The sequence below is a fragment of the Osmerus eperlanus genome, chromosome 2 (assembly GCF_963692335.1).
Source record: "Osmerus eperlanus chromosome 2, fOsmEpe2.1, whole genome shotgun sequence".
NCBI classification, from domain to species: Eukaryota; Metazoa; Chordata; class Actinopteri; order Osmeriformes; family Osmeridae; genus Osmerus; species Osmerus eperlanus.
The window spans coordinates 364,116-375,038 of NC_085019.1; the positions used below are offsets into that span (position 1 = coordinate 364,116).

A 10,923-nucleotide genomic window follows, 5' to 3' on the forward strand; every position below is an offset into this window, starting at 1 on the left:
GGCAGGGGGAGAGAGGGAGGCAGGGGGAGAGAGGCAGGCAGGGGGAGAGGGAGGCAGGGGGAGAGAGGGAGGCAGGGGGAGGCAGGGGGAGAGGGAGGCAGGGGGAGAGAGGGAGGCAGGGGGAGAGAGGGAGGCAGGGGGAGAGAGGGAGGCAGGGGGAGAGAGGCAGGCAGGGGGAGAGGGAGGCAGGGGGAGAGGGAGGCAGGGGGAGAGAGGGAGGCAGGGGGAGAGAGGGAGGCAGGGAGAGAGGGAGGCAGGGGGAGAGAGGGAGGCAGGGGAGAGGAGGCAGGGGGAAAGGGCAGGCAGGGGGAGAGAGGAGGCAGGGGAAGAGGGAGGCAGGGGAGAGAGGGAGGCAGGAGAAGAGGGGGCAGGGGAGCGAAGAGGGACGGCAGGGGGTACGAGGGAGGCAGGGGAGAGGGAGGCAGGGGGAGAGGGAACGGCAGGGCGTAGAGGAGGCAGGGGGCAGAGAGGCAGGGGGAGAGAGGTGAGAGAGGCAGGGAGAGAGCGAGGCAGGGGGAGAGAGGTAGGGGGAGAGAGGTAGGGGGAGAGAGGCAGGGAGAGAGCGAGGCAGGGGGAGAGAGGCAGGGGGAGAGGGAGGCAGGGGGAGAGGGAGAGATAGAAGGCTGTGAGGGAGAGTGTAGCGAGAGAGTCAAAATCATGTGCTGAACACACACACATTCTCTCTCTCACACACACACAGTCTCTCTCACACACACACACACTCACATCGTCCTCCATGTCATCCTCAGGAGAGGAGTCATCCTTCCCCAGGTCAGGATGGATGTTGGGGTCGTAGGTCACGTGGAGGCTCCGGCCATTACAGCCCCCATACTCGCCTGCTAGCGCCGGGCACAGGGAGGACGCCTGCAGAAGCTCCAAAGACCCCGGGTGCCCCCTGCCCCCTGGCCCCTGCCCCTTGCCCCCTGCTCCAGCCTCCTCCTCCTCCCTCCCCTCCTCCTCCTCCCTCCCCTCCTCCCCTCCCTCCCCAGACAGCAGGCTCTCCCTCTCTCCGCTTGTGTCCCTGCGCTTGAGGCTGGGGGCTCGTCCGAGGCTGTTCCAGCTGGACCGGCGGCTGCTCCAGGAGCCGGGGGGCCGGGGGCACAGGGGGGAGCGCCGGGGGCCCAGGGGGGAGCGCCGGCCAGGGCTGGACTGGAGGACACACACAGAGCACTTCTGTTAACCTGTCGTTATGGGATTCTACAATGAGCAATTCACAAGAGTCTGGACGAGTAGCCCGGGTGGAGAATGACCTGGTTGTGTCAGGCAGTTGGATTTCAAATGCAAAGTGTCATTAAAGGGGTCTAGAGGAGCAACACAGTATTGTTTCTGTCAGGGTTGTGGATGAGAAGGTGGGAGGTGACAGGACTCACCAGAGATCGCTGGTCATAGGCTGAGGGATCAATGGAGGCGGAGCTACCACGACGAGACTCTCCAGCGAAGCCCAACCCCGCCTCTCCGTACAGAAGCCCCTCCTCTTGGTACATAAACCCCTCCCCTAGAATGGACTCAGGGCCCAATGAACTCTTGGGTGTGGGCATGGGTGTGGCTGCTGTTCGCATAATAATAGGAGGAGCCAACGTGCCACGTGGATCTATGTGGCCGTTGGCCGTCATCATCAGAGAGTACATCTTCAGCTCTGAGGAAGAAGAGTTCCACCATCATCACCACCATCATCATCATTATCATCATCACCACCATCACCATCACCATCACCATCACCATCACCATCATCATCACCATCACCATCATCACCATCATCACCATCATCACCACCATCATCATCAATGGTGGATGCGTGAGTACATGTGAAAACATCACTGGGTTTCTTGAGGTTCTGCACTCAATGTATACATGCGCATGGCGAATAACCAATAGAAGAACAATACATAGGGGAGTGCTTACACAAAGAAATAGATTCTTCTTAAACACTACAATTACCATCATCACCAACATCACCAACATCACCATCATCATCACCATCATCACCACCATCACCATCATCATCATCATCATCACCATCATCACCATCATCACCATCATCACCATCATTATCACCATCATCACCATCATCACCACTATCATCATCATCACCATCATCACCATCATCACCAGGGATCTGTACCTGAGTCTCGGAGCTGCTCCACCTTCTCCTCCTCCTCAAAGTTGTCAGACTTCTTCTCCTCATCAGAGTCTGAACGGTTGGCATCCCCCTGACACACAAACAAACACACCCACACATTAAATACAAGCAGCCTACCACGTTTCAGCCTGGAAGAACCTTACCAAGATGGCTGCCATGCCAGACTGTCTCACCTCAGCCTGGAAGAACCTTACCAAGATGGCTGCCATGCCAGACTGTCTCACCTCAGCCTGGAAGAACCTTACCAAGATGGCTGCCATGCCAGACTGTCTCACCTCAGCCTGGAAGAACCTTACCAAGATGGCTGCCATGCCAGACTGTCTCACCTCAGCCTGGAAGAACCTTACCAAGATGGCTGCCATGCCAGACTGTCTCACCTCAGAAGAACCTTACCAAGATGGCTGCATGCCAGACTGTCTCACCTCAGCCTGAAAGCCCCTCCACCAAGATGGCCACCAGCAGGTTGAAGAGGACGTAGTTCCCGAAGGTCATGAGAGTGATGAAGTAGAGAGCAGCCAGGGGAGAGGTGGAGGCCATGCATTATACAACACCACATTCCAGTCCTCCTGAGTCAGGATCTGGAGAGAGGGGAGGGAGAGAGACAGGGAGAGAGGGGAGGGAGAGACAGGAGAGAGACAGGGAGAGAGACAGGGAGAGAGGGGAGGGAGAGACAGGGAGAGAGAGACAGGGAGAGAGACAGGGAGAGAGACAGGGAGAGAGACAGGGAGAGAGACAGGGAGAGAGGGGAGGGAGAGACAGGGAGAGAGGGGGAGGGAGAGAGACAGGAGAGAGGGGAGGGAGAGACAGGGAGGAGGGGGAGGGAGAGAGACAGGGAGAGAGGGGAGGGAGAGACAGGGAGAGAGACAGGGAGAGAGGGGAGGAGAGACAGGGAGAGAGGGGGAGGAGAGACAGGGAGAGAGGGGAGAGAGACAGGGAGAGAGGGGAGGAGAGACAGGGAGAGAGAGAGGGAGAGAGGGGGAGGAGAGACAGGGAGAGAGACAGGGAGAGAGGGGGAGGGAGAGACAGGGAGAGAGAGAGGGAGAGAGGGGAGGGAGAGACAGGGAGAGAGGGGGAGGAGAGACAGGGAGAGAGAGAGGGAGAGAGGGGAGGGAGAGACAGGGAGAGAGGGGGAGGAGAGACAGGGAGAGAGGGGGAGGAGAGACAGGGAGAGAAATGTAACATTAGGGATGCAGTGTTAACTGTTTTACTATTAACCGCAATATAAAATGTCTTGTTTTTGTAACGTAAAGGCTCAGCTACACCGTGTGTTTCTGTTCTAACGCAAAATAAGGACATTTTGGTACATTATTTTTCAGTAACGGTTGCACAGTGAGAAAATTTAACAAATATTGGAATTTGCAAACAGTTCTGGAAAATCAGTTCCCCTGTTGCCCCTTCAGCGCGCCTGCGCAGAATCCTGATGTTTTCTCCTGTTGCTAGCTGGAGCTGATAGTTGATCACATTTATCATCGCATGTGTTCGTTTATCTGCTTTCCATCAGCATAACGTACATTTCTACAGATCGCTCCATCTCGGCCTGCTTATTAGGCTCTCTGGCATAGAGACAACTCACAGCAGTGTGTGTGTCCATATGTGTGTGTGCGTGCTTCAATATATGTTCAGTATATGTCCCTTGTGTGTGTGTGTGTGAGCTGTATCTGTGCCAGCCACAGTCTCTAGGCACACACACACACACACACACACACACAGCAGGAGAGGGAAACTGCTGCTTCAGCAGCTCAGACACAATGTTGTCCCCTGGAGAGAACAGAAGACCCTCTATGTGAAACCATCAGAGACAGAGAGAGAGAGAGAGAGAGAGAGAGACAGAGAGAGAGAGAGAGAAAGAAAGAAAGAGAGAGAGACAGGAGAGAGAGAGAGAGAGAGAGAGAGAGAGAGAGAGAGAGAGAGAGAGAGAGAGAAAGAGAGAGAGAGAGAGAGAGAGAGAGAGAGAGAGAGAAAGAGAGACAGAGAGAGAGAGAGAGAGAGAGAGAGAGAGAGAGAGAGAGAGAGAGAGAGACAGAGAGAGAGAGAGAGAGAGAGAGAGAGTAAGGAAGGCAGAGATAGAGCTGAATTGGCAGACCTGTTTTACAGCTCTTGATGGACCAACACAATTATGCAGCAAAAAAATACAAACACACACAAACACACACACACACACACACAGTATGTTCTTTCTGACCTGGAACACAGTGACGATGGCCCACAGCAGGGAGTCGAAGTTCTTGCGGTCTGGGACGGTGTCTCCATTCTCTGTCTGCACACTGAACTTACAGCCAAACAGGTGCATGCCCAGGATGCTGCACAGCAGGGAACACACACACACTCAGTGTACAGGGCTAGGATAGGCACAGGTGTGTGTGTGTGTGTGTGTGTACCTGAAGGTGAAGATGAACAGCATGAGCAGCATGCAGAAGGTGGCCACGTTGTCCATGGTCTTCATCAGGACCACCAGCTGCCTCCTCAGAGCGGGCAGGAACCTGACCAGCTTCAGCACACGCAGGAGACGGAACGTGCGCAGCACTGAGAGCCCTCCGTCCGCCTGGCCGATGATCTCCACACGCTGGAGCACACACACACACACCTCAGCTCAGCAGCTCAATCCCACACCCTGCTCTCGCCGCTGTAGGTCACAGCGGAGGACAGGGTCAGGGGTCACGGAGGACGGGGTCAGGGGTTACCTGATGATGACGATGATGCCATCAAAGATGTTGTAGGGGTTCTTAATGTAGCCGAACAGCCCGAAAGCCCAGAGCTTGAAGACCATCTCCAGCACAAACATGCTGGTGAAGACGATGTTACTGATCTCCAGAACATCTGTCAGCTCCTCTGGCTGGACAGGGGGACAGAGACAGAGACAGAGAGAGAGAGAGAGAGAGAGAGAGAAAGAGACAGAGACAGAGGCAGACACAGAGACAGAGAGAGAGGCAGAGACAGAGAGAGAGAGAGAGAGAGACAGAGGCAGAGAGAGAGACAGAGAGAGAGACAGAGAGACAGAGACAGAGACAGAGGCAGAGGCAGATGCAGAGACAGAGAGAGAGACAGAGACAGAGGCAGAGAGAGAGAGAGAGAGACAGAGACAGAGGCAGAGACAGAGACAGAGGCAGAGACAGAGGCAGAGGCAGAGACAGAGGACTTGTCATATTGATTATGGTGCTTCACAACCCAAGCCTGTTGAACACTTTATAATATCTCTGGTCATTGAGCACTGAAGTTAGACCAGATCAATCACTCACAGAGCTGCAGTGACACACGCAGACACACACACACACACACTATTTATCGGTCCTTCTATCCCACAACAGTTGTTGACCACCAGAGAGCCCAGCTGACATGACGCCAAGCATCGTGGAAAGCCTCTGTCAGTAGCTGTCACTGGCAGCCAGGGGGCGCCAGAGTCACACCACCCGATGGTGACGCAGGGACATGGTCCCCCAGGACAGTCAGCTGACACGCCAAACCACCACGCACAGACTGACCTCACGTCAAGGTTTCTAAACACTTGAGTTTGTCTTTCCTGACTCTGTTAAGGCTTTCTTAGATATCTGGTCTTGGTTTTCTATGAATTGTAGATCTGAAGGAGCGAGGGGGGAGTGAAGGGCGGAGACACTGGCTGCACCACACAGGGTCAACATCTAATGACTGGCTGCTTCTCAGGAACTTTATCTTAACTCATTCACCTCTTAGATGTCGGGTATGTGATGTGTGTGGTCCTGTGGGTGTGTGTGTGTGTCTCTGTGTGAGTGTGTGTGTGTGTGTGTGTCTCTGTGTGAGTGTGTGTGTGTGTGTGTGTGAGAGAGAGAGAGTGTTGTACTGAGCAAGCTCCTCCCACTTCCCCAGAGAATCTTCAATGTTGTTTACATTACACACACACACACACACGCACGCACGCACACACACACACACACACACACACACACACACACACACACACACACACACACACACACACACACACACACACACTCAGACTCAGAAGGGGGAACAGTGGGCTAGGAGAGGAAGATTACATAAAAGAGGCCTGCTTAGCCCCAATAAGGCCATGAGTGTGCAGCAGTAACTGCTGTTTATCTAACTCTGATAGGAACACTCCCAGGGTCTGGCTGAGCGGCTGGATATGTCTGTCTACTCTGGACTGTTCTGTGTGTATCCATGCTGCTGAGGGAAGAGGTCACACACACACACACTGTATATCTGTGTGTGTGTGTGTGTGTGTGATCCAGAGAGGAAGGAACACATTGTTCAGTGAGAGTCGTTATTAGGTTGATATAGCCCAGATGTTGGGAATTGGATTCAGAAATGTAATCCTCAGGAGGGCGTGTGTGTGTGTGTGTGTGTGTGTGTGTGTGTGTGTGTGTGTGTGTGTGTGTGTGTGTGTGTGTGTGTGTGTGTGTGTGAGTGCTTGGATGTGTGTGTGTGTGTGTGAGTGCTTGGATGTGTGTGTGTGTGTGAGTGCTTGGATGTGTGTGTGTGTGTGAGTGCTTGGATGTGTGTGTGTGTGTGAGTGCTTGGATGTGTGTGTGTGTGTGTGAGTGCTTGGATGTGTGTGTGTGTGTGAGTGCTTGGATGTGTGTGTGTGTGTGAGTGCTTGGATGTGTGTGTGTGTGTGAGTGCTTGGATGTGTGTTAAACCATCTTTCAATACACTGTACTGGATGTGTAACTGTAAGTGTAACACACACACACATTTACATTTAGTCATTTAGCAGACGCTCTTATCCAGAGCGACTTACAGTAAGTACAGGGACATTCCCCCCGAGGCAAGTAGGGTGAAGTGCCTTGCCCAAGGACACAACGTCATTTTGGCAGAGCCGGGAATCGAACCGGTAACCTTCAGATTACTAGCCCGACCGCTCCCTAACCGCTCAGCCACCTGACTCCCTGACTCCCCCACACACACACACACACACTAACCTGTTCATGGTACTCGATGCCCATGCTGAGAGTGTTGATGAGGATTGCTATCATGATCCCTCTGTTGAAGTATTTGCTGTCCACGATACGTTTCAGCCTGTCTCTGAAGCGCCCCCACAGCTGAGCCACACGGCTCCTCTGCTCCAGCACGGGCCTGCGCCGGGCCCTGCCGCGCCCGCGCCACGCCTCTCCTCCCTGGGGGAAGTCGTGCACAGTGTCTGCCTCCCCCCTGGGCGCGTCCTGCCCGCCCAGGTCCAGCTCCAGGCTCTCCAGGGCGCGAGCACACAGCGGGCAGGACAGCAGCTCCAGCAGCAGGGGGCTGGGCACCACGCCCGCCAGCTGGTACAGCAGCCTCTGACGACCTGGAGTGAGGAGAGGAGAGAGAGATGAGGGGTGGAGGAGAGGAGAGAGAGATGAGGGGTGGAGGAGAGGAGAGAGAGAGAGATGAGGGGTGGAGGAGAGGAGAGAGAGATGAGGGGTGGAGGAGAGGAGAGAGAGAGAGATGAGGGGTGGAGGAGAGGAGTGAGAGAGAGATGAGGGGTGGAGGAGAGGAGAGAGAGAGAGATGAGGGGTGGAGGAGAGGAGTGAGAGAGAGATGAGGGGTGGAGGAGAGGAGAGAGAGAGAGATGAGGGGTGGAGGAGAGAGATGAGGGGTGGAGAGGAGAGAGAGATGAGGGGTGGAGGAGAGAGATGAGGGGTGGAGGAGAGAGAAATGAGGGGTGGAGGAGAGAGAGATGAGGGGTGGAGGAGAGGAGAGAGATGAGGGGTGGAGGAGAGATGAGGGGTGGAGAGGAGAGAGAGATGAGGCGTGGAGGAGAGGAGAGAGAGATGAGGGGTGGAGGAGAGAGAGATGAGGGGTGGAGGAGAGGAGAGAGAGATGAGGGTGGAGGAGAGGAGGTTGAGATGAGGGGTGGAGGAGAGAGAGAGATGAGGGGTGGAGGAGAGAGATGAGGGGTGGAGGAGAGAGAGATGAGAGGTGGAGGAGAGAGATGAGGGGTGGAGGAGAGAGAGATGAGGGGTGGAGGAGAGAGAGATGAGGGGTGGAGGAGAGAGAGATGAGGGGTGGAGGAGAGAGATGAGGGGTGGAGGAGAGAGATGAGGGGTGGAGGAGAGAGAGATGAGGGGTGGAGGAGAGAGAGATGAGGGGTGGAGGAGAGCCCCACCCTCCCCTCAGGATCTACACCATCCTCCTTCCTCCCCCTCTCTTCTCACTCCCCCTCCCCCGCTCCTCCTCTCCTTTTTTCACTAGCATCGCATTAATGGCTGTAACATTTGAGACATGGATTTCCTGTCAAGACTCTAAGTGCTCCTTTACACACACACACACTGACCACCTTGTGCTCATTGCTTGTGCTCATTGCTCAGCCAGAGGCTACCTCAGGTCAACCTGAAGGAAGGGAGTGGAAACCAGGGTAGAGGACAGAGAAGGAGCAGGAGGAGGAAGAGGAAGAGGGGGAGGAGGGGAAGGAGGAGTAGGGGGAGGAGGAGGGGGAGAGGAGGGGGAGGAGGAGGGGGAGGGGAGGGGAGGGGAGGGGGAGGAGTAGGAGGGGGAGGAGGGGGAGGGGGAGGAGGAGGAGGGGGAGGGGGAGAAGGAGGAGGAGGGGGAGGAGTAGGAGGGGGAGGGGGAGGGGGAGAGGGAGGGGGAGAAGGAGGAGGAGGAGGAGGAGGAGGAGGATGGATGAAAAGGGGACATCCAGGGCTTGAGGGAGAGAGGGCCGAGAAGGAGGACAGGACAGAGGTGGTTTGAAGGTATGAGTATGAGTGTGTGTGTGTTGTCAGTGTATGAGTGTGTGTGTGTTGTCAGTGTATGAGTGTGTGTGTGTTGTCAGTGTATGAGTGTGTGTGTGTTGTCAGTGTATGAGTGTGTGTGTGTTGTCAGTGTATGAGTGTGTGTGTGTTGTCAGTGTATGAGTGTGTGTGTGTTGTCAGTGTAAGAGTGTGTGTGTGTTGTCAGTGTATGAGTGTGTGTGTGTTGTCAGTGTATGAGTGTGGGTGTGTTGTCAGTGTATGAGTGTGTGTGTTCTTACTGTGCTGTCCCATGAGCTGGTGCAGCTTGTTGAGTGTGTCTGTGTGCTGGTGCAGGGGCCGGGGGCCGGGGCTGTGAGGGTGGGAGGCGGAGCTGCTGCTGTAGCTGCAGATGAAGGAGGGCAGGATGGTGGGGTAGTTCATCCCCCCGTTCAGCCTCCCCAGGAGAGCCCCCATCCCGGGAGTCACCCCGGGGTGACCCCCAGGGGGCCTGACCGGCTCCTGAGGGCCCAGCGACCTCATCTCCAGCTCCTCCCCGGACGTAGTTGCCACGACACTATGTCCGCCGTTGCTAAGGTGACAGTGGTGGTGCTGGTGATGCTGCAGGAGGGCGTGGAGGGGGCGGAGCCAGGGGGCGCTCCCGGAGCTGCTTCGACTGCCCCCCTGGCCCGAGGCCCCGCCCCCTCCGTTGGGGTTCACCTTCTTGCGGCGTTTGCTGTGGAGACACAAACAACCCTGAAGCTAAACCAGGGGTGTGTGTGTGTACACGTGTGTGTGTGTAAACGTGTGTGTGTGCGGACCTGTGCCAGCTGATGTAGACTCTCTGCAGCCTGCGTGTGAGTTTCCGGTAGAGGTGGCTGACGTATCTGAGCATCTCCTCGTAGCAGGAGCCCGGCTCGCTGTAGCTGGCCAGCGTGGAGTCATTGGACATGTAGCGAGCTCGCTGCTCGCGCATCAGGGCGTTCTCTCGCTGCTTCGTCTCAGAGAACTGCGTGGCGATGACCACCAGGCACAGGTTGATCATGAAGAATGAGCCCACCTGGACCAACATGGACAACCAGGAACACACACAGAGTTGATGACAAAGCAGAAACGGTCTGTTCACATGATCACACGGTAGTCTCTCACGCTGGATTCTACAGTAACTTATCCCCCCCGCTTCATGAATAGTAAACACATTCTACTTCAACTTCAAAGAGCAGGAAAACTAGGTCACTAAGCAGTAGTAAATCCAGGCTGTCATTTCTCAGTAAGTACAGACACACACAGTCTCTGCTGCGAGGGTTGCTCTGGTGTAACACTGCTGTTGTAGGGCCAGTCTCAGGTGAGGGGGGGAGGAATAATATAAACAACAGTCATACTCACAATGATGAGTAGTATAAAATATATAAAATTGTAGAAGGAGTGAGCATCCATAACATAGTACATGATGTCAACCCATCCTTCCAGAGTGATAACCTGGAGAGAGGGAGAGAGAGAGAGAGAGAGAGAGAAAGAGAGAGAGAGAGAGAGAGAGAGAGAGAGAGAGAGAGAGAGAGAGAGAGAGAGAGAGAGAGAGAGAGAGAGAGAGAAAGAGAGAGAGAGGGGAAGAAAGTGGGGTTAAGCAACATGCTATCACCGATACATATCTGATAGTCTGCACACACACCATTAACTCTCTCTTCTTATCTTCTATTGTATGCAAAGCTGGTTTGTGTGTTCTGCAACCCCAGAATAGTCCTGACCCTGACACCATCTCTCTCTCTCTCTCTCTCTCTCTCTCTCTCTCTCTCTCTCTCTCTCTCTCTCTCTCTCTCGCTCTCTTTCTATCTATCATACACACACAATCACACACACATTTAATACACTCACTGAATTCAAAAACCATAATCTGATCTGGGTTTGAAATAGACCCATGCCCAACTGCCAGAACAATCAGAGATCTAATCTACACAGATCTCTCGCTGTGAGTGCACACACACACACACACACACACACACACACACCCACACACACACACACACACAGAGGTTAGCAGATAGGAGATGATGTGTCATTCTGGGTTGAAGTAAGTGTGTCTAACAGGATGTGATCTCTGACGAGGTCACACTCTATAAGGAGTTATGGTTTCGAGTGAGATGTGAA

General features: G+C 54.6%; 1 protein-coding gene across 1 annotated transcript in view; it reads right to left on the reverse strand.

Annotated features, from left to right (window-relative positions):
* The window catches only part of cacna1ha (calcium channel, voltage-dependent, T type, alpha 1H subunit a), a 28,816-nt gene extending 18,121 nt beyond the window's left edge, over window positions 1-10,695 (reverse strand). Inside the window, 15 exon segments of the mRNA XM_062478295.1 lie at window positions 727-1,149; window positions 1,371-1,636; window positions 2,123-2,210; window positions 2,563-2,577; window positions 2,579-2,679; window positions 2,682-2,718; window positions 4,323-4,440; window positions 4,519-4,696; window positions 4,699-4,703; window positions 4,822-4,973; window positions 7,054-7,415; window positions 9,081-9,514; window positions 9,600-9,838; window positions 10,165-10,257; window positions 10,651-10,695. Of these exon segments, the coding sequence (XP_062334279.1) occupies window positions 727-1,149; window positions 1,371-1,636; window positions 2,123-2,210; window positions 2,563-2,577; window positions 2,579-2,679; window positions 2,682-2,718; window positions 4,323-4,440; window positions 4,519-4,696; window positions 4,699-4,703; window positions 4,822-4,973; window positions 7,054-7,415; window positions 9,081-9,514; window positions 9,600-9,838; window positions 10,165-10,257; window positions 10,651-10,695 (2,556 nt within the window).
* Window positions 10,696-10,923: the final 228 nt, after the last annotated feature.